At 46.1% G+C, this 22,544-nt stretch overlaps 1 protein-coding gene across 9 annotated transcripts in view; it reads left to right on the plus strand.

Annotated features, from left to right (window-relative positions):
• MAP4 (microtubule associated protein 4) overlaps positions 1-22,544 on the plus strand; it is a 170,172-nt gene that overhangs the window by 139,256 nt on the left and 8,372 nt on the right. For 3 of the 9 annotated variants that reach the window (XM_082847258.1, XM_082847260.1, XM_082847262.1), the window contains 7 exons: positions 11,740-11,846; positions 12,649-12,864; positions 16,143-16,329; positions 16,888-16,947; positions 17,068-17,360; positions 18,832-18,945; positions 20,748-20,840. In XM_082847258.1, the coding sequence (XP_082703384.1) occupies positions 11,740-11,846; positions 12,649-12,864; positions 16,143-16,329; positions 16,888-16,947; positions 17,068-17,360; positions 18,832-18,945; positions 20,748-20,840 (1,070 nt within the window). The remainder of the gene's footprint in view (positions 1-11,739; positions 11,847-12,648; positions 12,865-16,142; positions 16,330-16,887; positions 16,948-17,067; positions 17,361-18,831; positions 18,946-20,747; positions 20,841-22,544) is intronic. The other 6 variants (XM_082847259.1, XM_082847265.1, XM_082847264.1 and 3 more) reach the window with 4 other exon arrangements.

Below are 22,544 nucleotides of genomic sequence, written 5' to 3' on the forward strand. Positions count from 1 at the left end.
TGAGGGGAAGCTAGACAAAGAGCTCGGCATTGAAGCGCAGGACAAGGAGTATCAAGCCACCTCGGGTCACCTTGCGAGCAGGTATGTGATTGCAGACAGCTGCCATCCCTTGGAGGGGAACTCAGTGCACCAGAAGACGGCCGAGTTACATCTGGGACCCAGAGAGGGGCCAGACAAAAACAAAGCCACTATAGTTCCAGGGACGGCGGCAGGGAAGAATGTGCCGGAGACAGAGAGCCAGCCAGATCTGGATTTCCCAGGGGCTGCTGACATGCCCACCCAGTATGTTAAGGAGCAGGAAACCAGTGTTTGGAACCCCAACTTTCATCCCGTGTCAGTGGCTCAAGACCCTCAGCACTCAAGGGAAGGAACTCCAGGAAAGGAGAATGGCATCCCTGCTGGCTGCCGGGTGATTGGGGTGGTGAGTGATAGCTCTGGGCAGCTCGAATATGAGTCCTCCCTAGCGGTGGCTGTAGCCCACCCAGCCCCCACTGTTGCGCACTCACCCACTGCCATTCCACCAATCACTAGGGTCGAGTTCACCCCGGACTATGTGAATGCCAGCTCTCATATCAAAGACCATGATAAGGAGTTGGAGAAATTGAGTTCTACCGAGGAGGGGGCTTTGCTTGACCAAGCCCCCCAGCAGAAAAAGGCAATGCGCCGGGCCCTGTCTGAGTGCTCTCATCTCTCAGTCCCCCCAGCTGTCAACCTTGCAGATAAGTATCCTGAACTTCCCGCCCAAGAAGAGCTTTCTTCTGGCCTGCTACTCCTCACCAGTAGCCCAATGCTGAGTCCCACACCCAAAAAACTGGGGGCTCCTGCCATTAGGCGCTCCATGACGGTGGCTGAGGAACAGACAGCCAGCCACAAATTGAACCCTGGAGAACTGCCCATTCTGTCTACTGAAGAGATACCTCCTTTCAACTGCGAGGAACCAGTGGCCAAGAGGAGAGAAGAACTGACCCACTTCAACAACAGCAGCAGCAGCAGCTCTGGGAAGAGGGAACTGGGCACTGCTGGGTTCTATCTCCATGGTAAGCTGGAGCAGATTCCTGAAGTAAGCAGCAAGGAAAAAGGACAAGAAGATACTAGTGAAACTAGAGCGGATTCATGCTTCCAAGTCTGCCGGGGAGGTGAGAAACGGCCAGGACAGACAGTTCTGGCAGGGAAGAAGGAAATTGAGGTCACCACAACCCAGAGCACTCCATCGTTCCTGTGTGAAGAGACCCCACGTGATGGTATGTTTCTAAATTTTGCCTCCATGGGGAACAAGCAGACGGCAAGGAAGGAACCAAAGTGGCAGATTACCGGCAGGAGCGTTAGGCGGCTCATTCCTGCTTGGAGTCTATGACTGCCCAGGGAAAGCTGAATTCCCTTGCATCGGAAGGTTGGGGAGAGTGATGCGAGAGAGTGCACAAAGTGACTCTAGCTGGGTCAACCTGCATGTCTGTTGGTGTGACAGATGGTGTGGACTGAGGGTGTGGTCCGAATCCCATCAGAGAGGGGTGGGCGTAAGACATAGAGCCCCTTACTTGACCTCATGTCACCCTGCCCACCCCTCCCCCCATCCTCCCACCCCTCAGCTCCCTGTTGGTTTGAACCAGATGATTCCTGAGCCCTAAATCATCCAATCACAACTGATTGATTTCCTTGCTTGAAAATCTGTCACTGTGGATTCACAATGGCTTTATCAGCACTAACCTCCTCTCATTAAGTAGCGCAGCCTGGATGCAAGCTCTGTTTTCCGTTTTGCTTTTGAGAACGTTTTGCTTTTGTTCAAGCTGAAAAAGAGCCTTTTAAAGCTGGCTATTTAATATTCTTTTCCTGTTCTTCATGTTTGACCCGGTCTTGCTTCTAGTTTTCTCTCTGTATATGTGTGTTAGGAGGATTTGTGGGGAGAAGGGGAAGAAAGGGAAAGTGGACAGTGGAGAGACTTGTGGTTAATAAACAGCTAAATGTTGCGGTCCTTGCGGCTGCCGCTTTGTCTTTCTTCCTGGCCCTTTCTTCTCTTCCCCACCCCCAGCTCTCCACGGGTCTTATTGTTGGTGGTCTTACAAAAGCTTGTTTTCCTCTGAGTCCAGTTTGTGCACAAAGGACCGTGATTCACAAGCTAGTTAATGGAGATTTACAATATGTGTTTTGTTTGTTATAAAAATAGCCTCTTTTCCTAGGAACCATTTCCTCTAGTATTTATACCTCTCAGTACATTTTTACAAAAATATTTTACTCATTTTTTTCTTAATATTAGAAGTGGTATTTTCTAGGGGGAAGGGTAAGTGGAAAGGACCCTTGAAGACTGGCAGGTGTGTGGCGTGTTTTTTTTTTTTAAATAGAGGTGGGCAAAAAAGCGTCATATTTCCTCCATGATTTCTTATGACTCCAAGATGATAAGACTCAGGTGTCCTATGCTGTCGCTTCCTTCTAACTGTAGCAGAACTGTAAGGGCCTCCTGGATAGGATTGTCTCATCTTCTTTTGCTTGATCCCCAGGTGCCCAATTCAGTGCTGTATACCTTCTAGGTGGTAATGAGTGAAGATTTTTGTTTATTTCAGAACAAGTTTGTCCTAGTTCACACTAAGAGAAGTTCACGCTGGTAGGAAAAAAATGTCAGATGACTGACAAACCTCACTGATCTGTTCACCTAATAAATGTTTGAATGCTGACTGCTAAACTCTATGTAGATAAAGCTATATAAGGATTCATTGTTCACCATACCTATCATATGCCACTACCTAGGCCCTGGATATTGTCCTTATCCTCGAACGACTTGTGATCTAGTTGGGGTGGCAGGGGTCGGGGGGTGGGGGTTGTATGAGAGGATTGTGAATCATGAAAACTTTTGGGAGGAGGTGGCCTTGGAAGCCTAACAAAGTGGAGGGAAAGCCTTCCAGGCAAAGGTATGAAGCTCAGACAGCTCACATTAGGTAAAAGAACAATGATGAGTATTTGTGGGGCTTCTCTTAATTATTATTTAGTTTCAAAGAACAGAAACACAGTCATAGGAACTCAAATTTATAAAAAGCTATTTGTTGACAATCTCAGGGAATCCTATTTCAGGAAGTGTAGCCCAGCTACAGCCATTGTGTGTCTCACTTAGGACCTCTGCTTTGCCCTGAACATGTGTTCCATTCTCTTCCCTTCTGGAAACTGTTCTCTGCCGTCTCTTACTTTTTGCTTCCTTTGTGTCTCTGGTCTGTACAGGACATTGGTTGCCATGGTTTTGGGTTCTGTGCCCTACTTTATATCTCAGGAACCCAAGGTTGCTTGGCTATAGTTTTCATATTTTCTTTCTTTTAGGGAAAGAATGAGTAAGTATATCTTATTGTCTCAGCTTGGTCCAGTCACCTGTGTGCCAGGTACCAAAGCCTTCTTCACCAGTCTTGGCCATTTTGAGCTGCCCACTTCATCTGGGGCTCCTCTGGAGAAGGATGTGGGTTGAGCAAATATGCCAAAGCCATCTGTACATCTGCGGCAAGAAATAATGGGATAACAAATCTAGAAAGTTGTTTGGAACCCAAGCTTAGTTGTTCCGTGAGTTGTTTAAACCTTACTCCCCTGTTCAAAAAACTGTCCTGACTGCCTATGACAATAAATAAAGTGGCCCAAATTTGGCTTTGAGAGGATTCACCTGTTCTCAGTAGAAAAGATAAACTGGAAGACAGAGGATTGAAGGCAAAAAAATCCCATGATGACAGTTGGATACATGTAGTAGTAAAAGGTGAACTACTGAGGACGTGATAGGGGAAGTATACCAGAAGCGAAATCAACTGGACTTGAAAACTGGGTGTGGAAGGTGGGGGGGGGCGGCGGGGGGGAGTTAAAAATGATGCTGTGATTTTGAGCCTGGGTTTTCCAGCAAGTAGTAGTACAAATAATGGAAAGATGCAACAGAAGGGAGCAGTTTTGTATTCTTTGTGAACATTCTTCTGTGGAAATGTAGGGACATTTGGGTGGTGGTCTCTAGCAGTTGGCTGGTATATACCCCGGAAGCAAAGGAGGAGGCTCATGGTGAGAAGCACTATCTGGGAGGAAGACTATGGTTTCTGCTTATGTGGCGGTCATGCATTTTTCACTGGGTGACACTTAACTTGTGCAGGTTGAGATGTTGCATGTTTATATCATAAGCAGTGAGACTTCATGAAGTGTTCATGTTGTTTGCTGAAAAATCCTGTGCTTATTGAAAAATGTTCATGGTGGTCTGATGCCAGTGGCCAGTGGCAACAAGTCAGACATTTGGTGAGATATTCTTTCAGCTTGCTCTATAACAGAGGCGTTACCAATACCTTGCATGGTGGGGGTGGTTTTCTTTCTTTATATTTTTAAAACTAAAAAAATTCCGTTTTCAACTAGAAATGCATATGGTTTCAAGCATCAAAAAGTACAAAATGCTATACATTAGAAAATCTCCTTCCAAGAGGAGGTGACATTGATTCACTTTTTCCTGTTCATCTCTTCTAAATACAGCTAAATACTCTGGAAAGAATGCACCAGATGATCAGAAAAGGAATCTGAAAGGTAGAAGGGAGAGGGCAGGCTGGGTAGGGCTCAGGACTTGAGGAAGGACAGTGCAGTGAGTTCCCTTGGCTTTTCTTTTTAATCTTCCACGTGTCCTTGTCTGGGCACTGGAGGGTGTCTACAACCTGGAATCACCAACAAGCATAGACAAAAGAAGAAGAAAAGAAAGAAAGAAAAACCTTCTCTCTTTTGACCAAAGACCAGGAACGGGGAAGCCCTATTTCCCTCCCCATATCCAGCAGTGGTGGTGGATTCAATCTTCTCGCAGGTACAGTGTCAGCAGAGGTCATCAGGGCCTACCTGTTGTGCACTTCACACCTGGCAGCAGTTGCAGGCCTGATCCACCCACAGTGGCAGGGAAGCTCATCCCCTGTCCCCACTAGGTGACCAGCGGCACCAGCCTTCTACCCAGTAGCAGAAGGAAAGGTAGGTAGGTTTCCTGCTACACTCTTTCCTCCATCATCAGGCCAGTTAGGTGCTTCCTGCTCCCAGTGGCTTCAAAACAGGAAGTCCACCAGCATCAGGCAGCCAGAAATCAGGCCAGGAGAAAGTCTGCATTCCGTGGGTCCAGCATCACTCATCCCCCACCCAGTGAAACCATCTGTCCCAGGGAAGTGCCTTGAGCCCTTGCAGGCAACACCAGCAGGGATTGAGTGACAGCCTCATGGAACCAGAAAAACACAGCAGGCCTGTATTGTACTACAAGGGCCCTGGGAACTAAATTGTTATTGAAACTACCTGCACACTAAATTTAAATAGTGATTACCTGCTAATATACAAAAAGGATTTTAAAATCCATCATAAAATTATTTCAAGAAGTTATGAATTCTCTTGAAACAAATGGAACTAGAAAATCTCAGCAAAGAAATAGAAATTATGGGCTTCCCTGGTGACGCAGTGGTTAAGAATCTGCCTGCCAATTCAGGGGACATGGGTTCGAGCCCTGGTCCCGGAAGATCCCACATGCCATGGAGCAACTAAGCCCGTGCGCCACAAGTACTGAGCCTGCGCTCTAGAGTCTGTGAGCCACAACTGCTGAGCCCGCCTGCTGCAACTACTGAAGCCCGTGCACCCTAGAGCCCATGCTCCACAACAAGAGAAGCCACTGCAATGAGAAGCCCACACACCGCAACGAAGACGCAACGCAGCACACACACACACACACAAAAAATACAATGAACAAAAACTGGTAGAGCTGAAAGGAGAAACAGACAAATCCACAGTTGTAGTTGGAGGCTTCTACATCCCACTCTAAGCTATTGATAGAACTACTGGACAGAATATTAGTAAAGGTAAAGAAGAATTTAACAGTAACATCAAACAACAGCATCCACTTGACATTTATAGAAATTCCACCTAACAACAGCAGAATATTCTTTTTTTTTTATTAGAGTATAATTGCTTTACAATGTTGTGTTAGTTTCTGCTGTACAACAAAGTGAATCAGCTATATGTATACATATATCCCCTCCCTTTTGGACCTCCCTCCCAACCCCAAACCCCCCCCCTCCGCCACCCCACCCTTCCTACCCATCCAGGTCATCACAGAGCACCGAGCTGAGCTCCCTGTGCTATACAGCAGGTTCCCACTAGCTATCTATTTTACACATGGTAGTGTATATATGTCCATCCTAATCTCCCAGTTCATCCCACCCTCCCGTTCTCTATTCCTGCCCAGCAAATATGTTCATCTGTACCATTTTTCTAGATACCACATATATGCATTAATACACAATATTTGTTTTTCTCTTTCTGACTTACTTCACTCTGTATGACAGACTCTAGGTCCATCCACATCTCTACAAATGACCCAATTTCATTCCTTTTTATGGCTGAGTAATATTCCAGCCATATACGGATGTGGTATATATGTACCACAGTGTGTGATGTATGTACCACATCTTCTTTATCCATTCATCTGTCAGTGGACATTTAGGATGCTTCCATGTCCTGGCTGTTGTGAATAGAGCTGCAGTGAACATTTGGGTACATGTGTCTTTTTTTTTTTTGGCTGCGTTGGGTCTTTGTTGCTGTGCACAGGCTTTTCTCTAGTTGTGGCGAGCAAGGGCTACTCTTTGTTGTGGTGCGTGAGCTTCTTTTGTTGTAGAGCACTGGCTCTAGGCGCGTGGGCTTCAGTAGTTGTGGCACGTGGGCTCTAGGGCGCAGGCTCAGTAGTTGTGACACACGGGCTTAGTTGCTCCGCGGCCTGTGGGATCTTCCTGGACCAGGGCTCGAACCCGTGTCCCCCGCATTGGCAGGCAGATTCTTAACCACTGCGCCACCAGGGAAGCCCCATGTGTCTTTTTTTTTTTTTTTTTTTTTTTTTGCGGTACGCGGGCCTCTCACTGTTGTGGCCTCTCCCGTTGCGGAGCACAGGCTCTGGACGTGCAGGCTCAGCGGCCATGGCTCACGGGCCCAGCCACTCCGTGGCATGTGGGATCTTCCCGGACCAGGGCACGAACCCGTGTGCCCTGCATCGGCAGGCAGACTCTCAACCACTGCGCCACCAGTGAAGCCCCATGTGTCTTTTTGAATTATGGTTTTTTCAGGGTATATGCCCCGTAGTAGGCTTGCTGGGTCATACGGTAATTCTACTTTTAGTTTTTTAATGAACGTCCATACTGTTCTCCATAGTGGCTCTATCAATTTACATTCCCACCAACAGTGCAAGAGGGTTCCCTCTTCCCCACACCCTCTCCGGCATTTATTGTTTGTAGATTCTTTTCAAGTGCCTGTGGAACATGCACCAAGATGGATCCTGGGTCATAAAACAAACTTCAATACATTTAAACGATTGAAATCATGCAGAATATATTGTCTGACCATAATGGAACAAATGAGAAACCAATAATAGAAAGACCACAGGAAAATCTTCAGTCACTAAGAAATTAAACAGTATACTTCTAAATAATCCATGGGTCAGAGAGGAAGTTTTCAGAGGACATTTTAAAAATACAATGAACTGAATGAAAATGAACATATCAGGAGTTCCCTGGTGGTAGAGTGGTTAGGACTCGGCGATTTCACTGCCGGGGCTGGGGTTCCATCCCTGTTTGGGGGATGATCCCACAAGCCTTGTGGCGCAGCCAAAGAAAAAGAAAAAGGAACATGTCAAAATTTGTTGAATGCAGCTATAGCAGTACTGAGGGGAATTTGTGGCACTAAGTACTTACATTAGAAAAGAGAAAAGGTCTCAGATCAACACTCTGAAACTAAAAAAAAAGAATGAAATAAATCCAAAACAAGCAGAGATCAGTGAAATTATAAACAATAAAACAGAAAAGAAAGTTTATTAAACCAAAAGCTGGTTCTTAAAGAAAACCAACACAACTGATAAACTTTTAACAAAACTGACAAAGGTGAAAAAGAGACACAACCAACCAATAACAGGAACAGGGGATATCACTACAGACATTAGAAGCATAATAGGGGAATACTAGGAGCACCTTTATCCTCACAAATTCAATAACTTCGAAGAAATATACCAATTCCTTAAAACCCACAAATTACCATAACTCAACCACGATGGTAACCTGAAGAGCTATTAAAGAAACTGAAATTTTTTATTTTATTGAAGTATAGTTGATTTACAATGTTGTTTTAATTTCTGCTGTACAGCAGTGATTCCATTATACATATATACATATATTCTTTTTTAATATTCTTTTCCATTATGGTTTATCATAGGATATTGAATATAGTTCCCTGTGCTATACAGTAGGGCCTTGTTTATTCATCCCAGATACATGAGTTTGCATCTGCTAATCCCAAATTCCCAATCCTTCCCTCCCCTTTAGCCGTCACAAGTCTGTTCTCTGTGTTTGTGAGTCTGTTTATATTTTGTAGATATGTTCATTTGGGTCATATTTTAGATTTCACATATAAGTGATGTCATATGATATTTGTCGTTCTCTTTATGACTGACTTCACTTAGTATGATTATCTCTAGGTCCATCCATGTTGCTGCAAATGGCATTATTTCATTCTTTTTTATGGCTGAGTAATATTCTGTTGTATATATACACACCACATCTTCTTTATCCGTGGCATCTGCTGATGGACATATAGGTTGTTTCCATGTCTTGGCTATTGTAAATAGTGCTGCTATGAACATAGGGGTGCGTGTATCTTTTCAAATTATAGTTTCATCTGGGTATATGCCCAGGAAATTGAATTTTTAATTAAAAAGCTTCTGATGGTTTCAGTGGAGAATTTTACCATACATTTAAAGAATAATTGACACCAATTTTACACATTCTTTGCCAGAAAATATAAGAGGAAGGAGCACTTCCTAACTCATTATATGATGTCTGTATTATCCTGATAACCAAAATCAGGCAAAGACAGTACCACACAAACTACAGACTGATATCTCCCATGAACTTAGATGCAAAAATTTTTAACGAAGTACTAACAAATCACACCCAGCAGTATAGTAAGATGATTATACACAACAGCCAAGTGGAATTAATCCAGGTATGCAGGGCTGGTTCAATAATCAAAAACCAATCAGTGTAATCCATATCAAAAGTCTAAAGAAGAAAAATCATAAACACATAAAATTCAACAAAATCCAACACCCATTTGTGATAAACTCTCATCAAAGAATAGAGGGAGAACTTCCTCAACTTGAGAAAGAGCATCTACAAAAAACCTACAGCTGACATCATAGTTAATAGTGAAAGACTATATGTTTTCACCCTAAAGTTGGGAACAAGGCAAGGATACTTGCTGTCATCACTCTTATTTAACATAGTACTGGAGGTTCTGGTTAGCACAGTAAAGCACGAGAAGGAAATACAAGGCATATCGATTGGAAAGGAAGAAAAAAATCTGGCTGTGTTTGTAGATGATATGATTATGTAGAAAATTCCAAGGAATCTACCCTCACAACCCCTAGAACTAATTAGTGAGTTTATCAGTGTCACAGGATACACTATCAACATGTAAGAAACAATTAATTGCATTTCCATTTAGTAACAATGAACCTATTTTATTCAAAATCCTGTAATAAATATTCGTAGCAGCTTTACTTATAATAGCAAACAGCCAGAAACAACCAAAATGTCCTACAGTATGTGAACGGTTAACCTGTGGTACAGCCACACCATGGACTTCTCATGTACAACACCGATGCACCTCAGAAGCGTGTTGCTGGATGAAAGAGGCCAGCTACAAAAAGTAGGACACTGTGTGATTCTACTTATATAATATTCTTGAAATAGTATTTTAGAGATGGCAAGCAGATTAATAGCTGCCAGAGATTAAGGGATTGGAAAGGCAGAGGGAGTGGGGTGGCTTTAAAAAAAAAAAGGGTAACATGAGGGAGCTCTGTGGTGATGGAACAATTAATATGTTTTGATTCTTAGTAGTGGTTACATAAAGCTACACATGTGATAAAACGGCATAGAACTGCTTACATACCCGCACACCTGCGTGCACGTGCGCGCGCACACACACACACACACACACACACGAATGCATGTAAAACTGGAAAAGTCAGATAAGCTCTCTAGATTGTACCAATATCAGTTTCCCGGTGTACTATAGTTATGCAGGGTGTCATTGGGGGAGACTGGGTAAAGGGTACACAGAACCTCCCTGTACATTTCTTTGTAACTTCCTGTGAATCTTTACTTCAAAACAAAAAGTTTTAAAATAAAGCCTCCTAACGCTCCCTAGTTTTGTGCCTGGTCCTCCACCCCATCCCAAAATTAAGTCACCATTGTTTTGTTTCATCATCGTTCTTCCAAAGACTTTTTTAAAATGCATGTACAAGTGTATTTGCAATAGATGCGTATTGTCTTTTCTAGACAATGGTTTCATGTTATACCTACTGTTCTGTGCCTTGCTTTTCTTTTCACTGAGTAGAGATCGTTCCCTATCAGTCATGGTTTATTTTTTCAAATTCAGAGATAACATTGATACTTCTGCCATATGCTTTAACCAGTTTTCAGTTAACAGACTTCTGGGTTCAGTCCTTTGCTTTTAGGAACCATGCTCTGGTGAAAGACCATACACACTTGCTATTTTGAAGGTATGTGAATATATCTCTAAGATAAATTTCCAGAAATTGTAATTCTGGATTAGAATTTATTTGCACTTGTAGTTTTCGGAGATACTGCTAGACTGCCCTGCATCTGATTTGTACCATTTCACACACTTCCAGCAGCGTATGTCCTCACATTATCCCCAGCAGCTACTTTGAGATTTTAGGACTTTTGGACAATATGTTAGGTTAGAAATGGTATCTTTTCATATTTTCAAAAGTGATTTGTATTTCTTTTTCTGTAAACTGTGTTCATATTCTTTCGGCCATTTTTCCTGTTCATTTTCTTTTCGGCCTTTATAGGAATTGGTTGATTTGTAGGAGTAGTTTATGTAATAAGCTCTGTGTCTTTGATGTGAGGTTCAATACTTTTTTCCTGTTTATCATTTGCCTTTTGACTTTTCGTATTGTTTTTTGGGGCACGTGGAAGCTTTTTATTTTTCTGTAGTCCAACTTATCTTTTTTGGCTTCTAGATTTTGTGCCAGTTAGAAAGGTGTTCCCCACACCCAGGTTATAAATTTCATGGTATTTTAATGCTTTCTGGTATAGCCCTATTGAAATCTGGAGTCACCTCCCCACAGTGGTGCTGCTGGGCGTAGCCTTAGGCTGTAGACTTTATTTCTGGCCCTGGATCTGATTTCATGGGTCTCCTCGGCCTTGTTGGAAATCTGGGTCACTGCTAGAACCAGATCAAGTTCATCTCACATCCTCCATAAAGTGGTGCTTTACAGGGAAAGGAAGGAAGGGGAGGACATTGGATGATCTTCTGGCTCTTATCCCATCTCTCAGCAACCTTTATTCCAAGAGATAAACTCTAGTAGAAGTGGTTTTTGTCCCCTATGTGCTCTGGGAGTTAGTGGTTGGGTGACAGAACCCCTTTACCGGTCTCCAGGGAAGGGAAACGAAACTTCAAGGGCCATTTCCTTCCACTGAGCATTTGTGCAAATCCTAGTTAAGTTGCTTTTCCACAGGGACAGGCTGCTTGAATCTCTGGAGTCTAAAACTGTCCTTCGTCACAGTGAGGGGGACTTGGGAGTCTTGACCACTTTCAGCAGCATAGCTCTGGATTTTCTCAGAATGAAGTGCTAGTTAGTGGTGTGTCTCTGCAAAGACTTGCATTTTCACAATGGGTGTGAAAAACATTTGCTTAGCATACCTTTTCCCCCTTTAGGAATAGCCAAACTAGAAGAAGGACGGCTTACTGGGAGTGTGACCGGAAATGACATCACCACCCCTCCAAACAAGGAGCTCCCACCAAGCCCAGAGAAGAAAACAAAGGTAGGTGCCAGAATGGTGGGTTGTCTTCTGCTGTAATTTTTAAAAACTATCTTCTGCTTATTATTGCTTGAATCATGCAAATGAAATTTCTTTTTTCTGAGCTATTATGAGTCCTTCCTCAAGTTTGGACATGCTTAGAAAATATTTTATATTCCCATTTTACCATGGTGGCCTAACTCAAACCTTTAAATCTTTTGCTTTTGACCGTATTATCTTGAATATCTGTTCTGTAGATGTTGTTTCTGCTTCCCTTAACAACAATAATAAAGGGAATTACAGAATTATTCAGAAATCCATTCTGAAGTCTCTGTTAATGAAAAAGGAGCACAGATTGTTAAGGTGGATCATAGCTCCAGACATCTATTGGTACTTATTGCAAAGTACAAATGCCACATTTTAGTGTGGGTTTAAAACAGGACGTTGATATTGCCTCATAGAGGTGCAGATAATAAATAGCCTAATCACCTGCTGGTGACTTTCTTCACAGAATTATTGCAGGCTTCAAAAGTTAGTTAATTGTTTAAAGTTATGACTGAATTTAAATCTTCAGGTGCCAAACTGCTGGAATTTGTGACACTGTCATTAAGAAACAATTCCCAGTTTTCTTTATCTGCATCCTGGTGTCTTTCCACTATTTACTGAGCTCAGAAGAAAGGAGTGCTAATTTTCAGTTGCATCTACCCTCATTGCTTATAATTTTACTTTGAATTGTGCAGTTTATACTTTTTTTTAAATTTGTTTTTATTCTTGTCTGTGTGTTTGATGTTGGCCTTTAAAAAAAAAACAACAAATCAACTTAAAGCCTTTGGCCACCACTCAACCTGCAAAGACTTCAACATCGAAAGCCAAAACACAGCCCACTTCTCTCCCTAAGCAGCCAGCTGCCACCACCTTTGGTGGGTCGAATAAAAAACCCATGAGCCTTGCTTCAGGCTCAGCACCGGCTGCCCCACCCAAACGCCCAGCTGCTGCCACTGCCAGGCCTTCCACCTTACCTTCAAAAGACGGGAAGCCCAAGGTAAGTAGTCACCTGAGCACCGTGCCAGGGAAAAGTTTTCCCCTCCGAGCGTCAGGTAGTCAGACTCTGTTGCTTCCAGACATGGAAGCAGGCTGGTGGACTAGGGGAAAGGAGAGGGCAAAGGGGGAAGGGTAACGCAAATCACTTTGACGCAGCCATGAAATTCAGTGGCCTGTTTTCCTTTGTGCCTTTTCTGCCCTGGCTGGAGGCACTCTTGCCTCTGCTCTGGCTCCTCCTTTCTCCCAGCTCCTCCTCACTCTTTGTCTGTTTACATACTGGTTAACCAGTTTCCCCACTCCACATGCCAATCATATACTCATTTTTGGTGTAATTCCGCCATCAAATTCCCAGTCAAATTCAATTATTTGTCTTTCTGCTTAATCATCCCGCAGAAGTGAATTTCCTCCATTAGTTGATTAGTGATTAGCTCTTCCAGCTTATCTTCCAGCAGATTCCAGCATCAGGTGGTAACTTAACTTTGCTTTTGGCATTAGGCTACCTCTCACTGGGCTCCTTCTGCAGTTTTTCAGTTTTCCGGGTCACCCACACATTACTGCTTAGAAATGGGTCAGTTTGGAACAGCAGTAGCTTCACAGGATTGTTCTTGGAGGAGAGGGTGGGTGGAATCTGTGACTGCCTTTTCTAATATCTTCTTTTCTTTGAAAAGGGCCTTTAGGTCAGCCTGATATTACTTTTTTTTTTTTTTTTTTTTTTTTTTTTTGTGGTACGCGGGCCTCTCACCGCTGCGGCCTCTCCCGCTGCGAAGCACAGGCTCCGGACGCACAGGCTCAGCAGCCATGGCTCACGGGCCCAGCCGTGCCACGGCATGTGGGATCCTCCTGGACCGGGGCACGAACTCGTGTCCCCTGCATCGGCAGGCGGACCCTCAACCACTGCGCCACCAGGGAAGCCCCGATATTACTCTTTAAAATCATGATGAGGAATAGTTTACCATGTTAAAATGTCAGTGTTTTCATTTAATCTTGTAAAGAAAACTGGTGGAACCTAGGAATTGTCAGCTAGGTTGACAACCCTGGCCAAGAAACTGAGAAATCCTAGTATAGACTAGGAATTATAAAATCTCGTAAAGCTTTCTGATCCTCGTTTACCCAGTTGACACTGCTTTTCTTGATGTTTAGAAAACAATTTATTTGAATAAGGGGGCAGAGAGAAGGTGGCTGGAGCTGTGGCAGCAGCTCCTCCCTGACACTTTCTTAGCAGCAAATCCTGGGGGAGACAGAGGAGGCCATGGGAAGGAGGGGGTACTCTCTAGTGAAGTTCACTCTGTAATAATAACAAAAAAGAAGCATACTGTAGTGGTTTCTTTATAGACATTAACTCTTTTAATTCTCTCTCTCAACAACCCATAATGTGGATTTTAGTATCCTCATTTCAGAGCTCAGTTAAGTAACCTTTCTGTAGTCCAGTGCTAATAAGCGGCAGAGCCTGTATTTGAACTTGGGTCTAACTCCAACACTGGTGCTCAGGGCCTCTATCAACACTCTTGTTTCCTGTCTTTTTGCCGTGCAGCTTTTAGACAGCATTTTGAGATGCTGCTGACCTGAAGAGGTGATGTGCCTCATAATGATAACTGTTATTTATCTTTTAGATAAGAAACAGATGGAAACATTTTGAGAGATGGATAAAAACTAAAGCCTACTGAAATTTGTTTTTTTCCTTATTTGGTAGAAAGATTTATAGGAGCAAACAAAGGGGAAAAAACTATTCAGAAAAAATAAGATCTGTGATTCTGGCAGAGGAGAAAATATACTTGAGAAAACAGGAGAGTGACTCCAACTCTGAGAGCAGCCTGGTTCTGCAGCCTGCTGAGGCCAAAAGCCTGACGTCTAAAGAACATCACATCCTTTAGAGATTTCTATCTCAAGCAACTTTTTTCTAACTTATTTTATTATTATTACTCTTACTAGCAAAATATAAGACCCCACCCGATTATTCTGACTCATAGTATTGAAAATTTGAAGGAGACCCCAGAGAGCATCTGGTTTAGTCTTTACATTTTAGAGTAAACGGAGCAGGAGTTCCTCTGCACGGAATCCCACAACACGCTCGAGACAGAGCTGGTAGCTGGACCACTTCCCCTGATTCCAACCTTAGGGTTCTTTAACACCATGCTTGGGCCCTTCGTTTGTAGGAATGGTCGTTACCCTGCATTTGCAGGGTTAGAGTTTATTTAAATGGCTGCCAGCCCTTAATTTCTGAGAACCTCCTTAGCTGATTTTCCAGTTAAGCAATATCCTGCTTGTCTCCACCAACATACTACCCTCTGTGTGGCCATTTCTCTTGGAGTATAAGAGCTGGATCCCCTTTGTCTGTGGTTTGGCTTACTCTCTTGAGTAACATGGTATATTTGCTTATCAAAACAGTCTGTTCATTGCCTATTCCTGTAGAAACCAGGCTGTATTGATTCCTTCCCTTCCTTGATAGTGACTACATGCCCAGCCTCCATGGAAGAGGAGCTAGAGTGACCCAGATGGCCTGTGTCTGCACTTGAGAGGCTTTTCCCTTTTGCTTTCAGTCAGAACTGTGGCATCGGCCTCCTCATTCCCTCAGTTGGTCAGGCCTGCACCCTCCACTGCCCCTTCTTACTGTCCCTGTGCTCTTACAGAATCCTCATCCTCCCATCCCTAACATCACTTATTATCAAAGCTGGTCCGTAGCGATCCTTTGTTCCAGCCTCCTTTGTCCAGGTGAGGAAATAAAGCCCAGAGAGGCTCAGTGATTTGCCCAAGATCACACTGTGAGTTGGGGTCCTGCCTGGGGCTACAGCTTAGACCTGACTGATTTGGTCAACGCAGTTTCCAGCTGCAGCTCCATCCTGTTCAGAATTCACTGGGTGCATCTTAGCCAAAAGAATGGCTGAATTTGACTGAACATTTTAAATTTTTTGTTTTATGTATTTGTTTGATCTCTGGTCAAATATTAATACCTTAAATACATAAGTATTTAATGCAGGGGATCCTGAGGCAGATGTACTTTGTGGTGTGGTATATTTTCAGGGCTGTTCACTCTCACTGGTTCAGGTTGGATTCAGGTGGTTTGACTCCCTGTTTCCTGATTCCCGATCACACGGCACCCTACATAGCCATTTCTCATGTTGTGTGGAGGACTTTGATCATATAGCCACATATATTTCCTATCAGTGGTACCAAACCCATAGTACCCCTGATTTCTGGCATAAGCTTATATGGAACCATCCTTTGGCGTGACTTCCTCGGCCTATTGCTGACCTGCAGCTCTTATTCCCACTTTCCTATTAGCAGCCTGTTGCAGAGGCAAAGATTCCTGAGAAGCGGGCCTCACCATCCAAGCTGGTCTCTGCCCTGGCCGGTAGGCCTGGCTCCAAGAGCACCCAGACTGTTCCAAAAGCCACAGCAGCTGCCACTCTTGCCTCAGCTGGGCCAAGCAGTAGGAGCCCCTCTACACCCCTGCCCAAGAGGCCTGCCGGTGAGTACTGCGCTTCCCTCCCATGGGAACCAGTGGGGAGGAGGGTGGGGCCTTGGCTTTTTGCTCCAGCCATAGCAGCAGCCGGCATCACAGACATCTGTGCAGACCTGCTTGTGCACCAGTCCTTAATGAGGTCTGTTGAAAAGTGATAGCCTCGATCTCCATGTGAGGTTAGTAAGTATGTGTATCCAGAAAAATCCTGAGTGAAGGGGATTCTCATGAATTCCAAGGTAGAATTTACTATTCCTTTCTTAGTAACTCCACAGCATGTGGACTTTCATGATAAGAAATAGGCCATTCAAAGAAAGTCCACGTAGAAGGGAAGGCATTGTCAAGACTGTAGAAAAGAGTAAGACACAGTGCTTGGCCTTGGACGCTCCATCAGGGCGTGGTCTTTACTCGGCTGTCTGATTTACTAGTTTATTCTCAGATACTAGCACAGCCACTGGCTCAAACAGTTCAGTAATTGTTGAATGAATGCATGAATCTCAGTTTGGGATGAGCCATTCAGTAGGTTATTTTGTTAATCGTGATGTTAAAAAGTATACATTTGTGCAGCGATCAAGACTGAGGGGAAACCTGCAGACATCAAGAAGATGGCTACGAAGTCTGCACCAGGTAAGACCCCATCCCCCGCTTCGTGGATCCCAGATTTAAACCCCCACCTCTTCCATGGCTTTAAGGCTCCCTTTGCTCTCTTCCCTGCATACCCGTTATCTCTCACTCCCACCTTTGCAGCTGACGTGAGTCGCCCAAAGAACACCTCCACCAGTTCCGTGAAGAAAAGCGCCGCCGTCCCTGGGGCGGCACCCCCAGCAGGGGTGACTCCCAGCCGCGTCAAGCCCACAGCCACCCCTCCCCGGCCCTCTGGGACTCCTTCCGTGGACAAGAAGCCCACGGCAGCCAAGCCCAGCTCCTCTGCCCCAAGGCTGGGCCGCGTGGCTACCAATGCTTCTGCCCCTGATCTGAAGAATGTCCGTTCCAAGGTTGGCTCCACGGAAAACATCAAGCACCAGCCTGGAGGAGGCCGGGTGAGTCCAGGGAGCTTGGGGTCCTCAGCAGGCTGGCCCCTGCTTCTTCCTCTGCCACATCTAAGCACCGTTCCCAGGCATGTCCTTGCATCAGCCCAAAGGGCCCACCATGCAGGGAGCAGTCAGGACGTTGGATTCAGCGTCAGGGAATTTCCTCCTGGGCTCCGCCTCCCAGCAGCAGCAAGCAGGTGGCTCTGAGCTTTCTCTTCTCCTCTCCTGTTCTGCATTTTGGGGTTTAGGCTTACACTTTTGGAGGAAAAAGGGTTCTGCTTTACAAAACAAACAGAGGAGGCCTCTGAGCCTTGAACAGGTGAGAGACACTGGGCGGGAACCTGGTTTGTTCTCTTTCTTACGCCTGCACTGTGAACAGCAGGATAGGCAGAAAGAAGATGGACCACCTCTTTGTTCCCTATGCTGTGTCTTGGGTGGAGAGTCTGTCTGAACGAGGATTAGTGTCCTCTTGTGGCCAGGGTGACTTGCTGCGAGCCCCTGGCTTTCCTAAACAAAGGACCGTGATAGAGTGTTGAGATGGAGAAGCATGGCTGGACACAGCGCTTCACTTTAAGGACTTTCTGGGTGCATCCATCCCAGAATTATTTGTTAACTATTAGCAGCCACGGGGATTTTATGTGTGAAAAGGTGGTGGCAAAAGTCCAAGTTCAAAGTCCCGGGAGCAGCAACCTTCTCACCTCCTGCCTCATTCTCTAGCACTTAAACCACCAACACCGGCGTACGCCTCCCCCCGCCCACCTGCCACTCAGGATAGGATACTTAAATAACTTCAATCCAGAGCTGCTAAAAAATTGAAGAGGGTCCAAAATGAAGTAGAATCCTGGTGCTGTTGGAAGACACTGATGGAAAACTGGGATAAGGGCCCAAGAGTTGCTTTTGACAAGAGATTATGGCTCTAACGTACCCAGCCAGGCATTTGGGGCTGTGGTGGTGATGGCCTGCCTGTTCCCCACCCTGGCCCATGCTCTTCTTATGTTTTCATCGTGCAAAAGTTGCAGGAGGTCTTGGTGGAGAGTTCAGTAACTCAGTCTGGTGATGAAAGTATTTTCTGTTCCAACGTACCTGAGGGTGTGGCATTTCCCATCATCAGTAATGGCTCCCTGTGACCATGGCAGCTCGCTTGGGGCATATCAGAACATAGGGCAGGGGGGTGGGACATTGTGATTTGAAAACCCTAGTACACACTCAGAAGAGAATCGCTCATTTAGCCTCCTTCTTGCCTCTTCTCCACGAATGGTGTCTTGATCTCTTCCTCGTGTCTCAAGTCTGGTCTGTAGCCCCTCTCCCTGCAGCTTGGTCTGCCCTGGCAAATCGGTGGTTTTTTTCTAGGAGCAAGGGTGACCTGCTTCTGCATGGTGGCCTGGCCTGGATGCGAGTCCCCTTCAGCCTTCTTCCCTTCTTTGTATCTGGGCTCTTGTCCTCTTGGTTTGAAATTTGCCCTCCCTTTATCTCCATCCAGGCCAAAGTAGAGAAAAAAACAGAGGCAGCTGCTCCAGCTCGAAAGCCTGAACCTAACGCAGTCACTAAAGCAGCCGGCCCAATTGGCAGTGCACAGAAACCGCCTGCTGGGAAAGTGAGTTTTATTTAGACTCTTACCTCTTGAAGGTAAAAAGATGGTCAACTGTTTCTTCCAGCCTCAGTCACTTTCCCTTCTATTGCACTTTTTTCTTATCCTTAACTAGTTTCTACTTCTCCCTGTGTTCCTTCCTTTGTGTTTGATGACTCAGGCATCAGAAAGTATTCTCTATTAACCTGAAAGTTAACAGAGCTAGGAGCCCACTAGCCCTTTAGGGAATATTTATTTAGCTGGATAAAATGGATCCAAACACTTTCAGTCACTTCCTTCACTCTGACCTTGATCTGAAACATACCCATTATGTACACAAACACAGAGTACCCAGCTTCTTCCTCAGTAAGACATGGCATTGGTAACCTTCCAGCAATAGGAACCCTGGAGCCCCTTTCCTTCAAGTTCAACTGAAGGCCCCTCTCAACACATCTGGGTATGGAGATAGCTTCATTTGTCCTGGTTCTCCAAGGACCTCTGTACTGAAAGTTAGGATGCTGATTCCCAGCGAAAACCCACTCAGCATAGGGATTGCACCGTCACCTGGATGCAGCGGGGAAATGCTAGGTTCTTTCCCCTTGTCTCCACACCCTGGAGCCAGGGCCCTCCTCTTGCCCCGGGAACCTTCTGCCCTTATCTGTGGCAGGTAGGTGGCCAGGGCAAGGACTTTGTATGGTTGGCAGGTGGGGAAGGCTGCACCATGGTTCCTGGGAGCTTCTAGAGGTCCTGTAGGTCTCTGGTTCATTAGGAAAGTGGTTTGCTCACCAGTTGTTCATCATTGATGTATGTAAAGAAGGCAAGGAACAGTTGGAGTTTCTCAGGGTAGATTCTGCTCTGGGGAGAACCCTTCAGTTTGGGGGCTACTACATCATTTGTGAAGTGCTCTAAGGAAAGGAAGGAAGGACGCTGGCAACTATTCCTTCCTGAGAAGGCTCAGAAAGAATTATTTGTCCCAGATCTTGGATCCTGAGCCTTTGTGTTTCTCCATTCCAGGGGGGAACCGTTTATATACAACACATTGTGCAGGTGCCCCCCCAGATTGTGCCTCACTGCAGCCCTGCCCAGAGCCTAGTCTCTTTACACATGAAACAGGGCACAGGATTGGGCATCTGGAGGATTGTGGAAGGGGTTTTACCCTGGAATCAAAAAGAAGACTAGACTTAAACCTCAATTGCACTGTGCTTTCTTGAGTCCTGAGACAAGTGGGCTCTGCGTGGAAGTTTGGCTTCGGCCTGTGCCCCCTGGTGCCCAGGGTTCTGCATAGCAGGTCCAGCGGCCTCGGGTCCCTTCCTTCCCATCAGCATCAGATCTGGGCCGTGAGCCAGCAGCCCCGGGCTTCTCCACACAGCCTTTGCTTCCTAGAGCAGGTCTGGCTGCAGCGATTCCAGGCCCCAGATTTAAGGGAAGTGCCGTCCTTGGGTGAGGACGGGTCCGGATGAGCAGGACCCTTGCAGAGAGGAGCGTCGGGGAGAGAGCAGGCGGGGGGTGGGCCGTGGCTGAGTGGGCATTGGGGCCACTGCTGTCTGCACCCTGTGAACTGCAGCCGGCCCCCAGGAGCAGTGAGGATGCCCATGTAGCACTCTGGCGACATCTTCTGTCCTTGTGTTGTTTGTTCGTGTTTTCACTCCCTTTCCTGCTCCTTCCAGTTCCTTGGCCTGTGCTTTTCCACAGCAGTTCTGCTGAAGGTGGGGTTTTAACAGCACTCCCTGCCGCTCATCGTGGTCACGTGTGGACTCACTGCCTGCCCCGTGTCGGTTCTAACCAGCCCTCTCCCTTTGTGTTGTTTTTTCTGTTCTCTAACACTCCAGGTCCAGATAGTCTCCAAAAAAGTGAGCTACAGCCATATTCAGTCCAAGTGTGGTTCCAAGGACAATATTAAGCATGTCCCTGGAGGTGGTAATGTAAGTATGCGCTCGGGGCCGCTGGTGTCTGAGGCACCCTGGAAAGAGGGCCGCCCCGCCCTGGCGGGCGAGCGGAGTCGGGGGGACCCCGATGCTCAAATGTGTTCAGACTGAGTGTTTCTGGTGAGCCCTAAACGACAGCTGGGTGACACCCACTTGACATCTTTTGCCCCTGTGGGTGGGAGGCCTTAGGGGTTCAGAGACCTGTTCTGAGGGACGCGGTCTGTCTCGAGTCCGCTCTTGGGGGTGCAGTGGTCCTGACCTGGAGACAGATGTCCGGACTTCTCCAGAGCCCATCCTCGAGTCCTTGCTGTTGTAGAGCAGGGAGTTTGTGTTCCACGTGCTCCCACCCGTCCTGTGCCCTCCCTGCATCTCTGTGACTCTGCTCTTTGTCCTCTTCTCTCCCTGCTTCCTTCCCCCTCTTTTCTTTCTGCTCTCCTTCCCCCACTGTTTACCTTTTCCAACCCCTTCCTCCTATTTCCTTTTCTTTCTGGCTCTTTCTCTCTCCCATCTAGACATCCTGTTTATCATTGTGCTACTCTGTACCACCCTTAAGATCTGTGTTAGGGACACAGGTGACTGGGGCTCATAGGGAGGTCCTGGTCTAGGGAGAGATGGTGTAGATCACCATTGTCATCTGGTATGTGGAGAGCACACTTGCATTTTCCACGTCCCTGTGACAGAGCCCTGCCCTCACCGCCTCTCCCCTAGCTTCTCTCCCACCCCAAGAGGGAGAGAGCTGCCCTGTCCTGATCTCCCTTGGGCTCATTCAGTTCCTTCTCCTCTCTTTCCTGACCTGGATTAAGTCCTGCTCTGCTTACCCTCTTCATTTTTAGGCTCTGTCCCCCTGCCCCCTTGGTGGTCATGTCGTCCTGCCCATGGCTTACAGAGGGCCCAACCCTGCAGTTCTGCTGTGAGGGTGCAAACATGGAACACCTCTTTCTTCCCCCCGCACAACTCCCCTACTGCACATCCTTCCTGGTCATCTCCCCACCACTGGCTCTTCCTGGCGTGGGCAGAAACTGCATCCTTGGCACTCGGGTGGCTGGTTCTTGGCCAACTTGGAAGTTGGCCAGAGATCAGCCATCCCAGTGTGGGAAGGCAGAGGTGGGGGAAGCTTTTAAAGGCAGTGTGTGGTTAAGGTGAGAAAGATCCAACCCGTGAAGGGCGCAGGTAGGCACTGGCCCTAGCTTTTCCTCTCAGGCTTTGGCCTAGATGCAAACGGAAGGTGAACAGGGATTCTGAGGGAATTGGGTTGCGTGCATGTGTGTGGGGGTGTGTGGGTGTGTGTGTGTGTGACACAGAAATGCATTTATATATGTTGTGTGCTGTATGTCAGAGCTCTGAAAATAGTCCTCGTTCATCTGTCACCTAGTATGGTCTTCCCACACTGCCTACACATGATTTCAAACAAGATTTTTTTGGTGAGGGAATGTACTTTTTAAAAGAGTTTTCATTTTAGGAGGTTTCCTTAAACAGCAGAGCATTAGGAAAATGCCTGTGACAGTGTTTCCAGTGGGAAGATGAGGGTAAACAGCCTGGACTATGGCGCTGTCCTGCCTTCCATCAGCCCCTCCATAAAGCCACCATAAATATACCTGTGTATAAGAAGGGTGGCCACCAGCCGTACGCGTCTAACCCCATTCCCCCACAGGGCCCTCCTTACCCCAGAGAGAAATTCTGGGGTTACCACAGGGATTCGTG

This window comes from Leucopleurus acutus (genome assembly GCF_964270905.1).
Source record: "Leucopleurus acutus genome assembly, chromosome: 10".
NCBI lineage: Eukaryota > Metazoa > Chordata > Mammalia > Artiodactyla > Delphinidae > Leucopleurus > Leucopleurus acutus.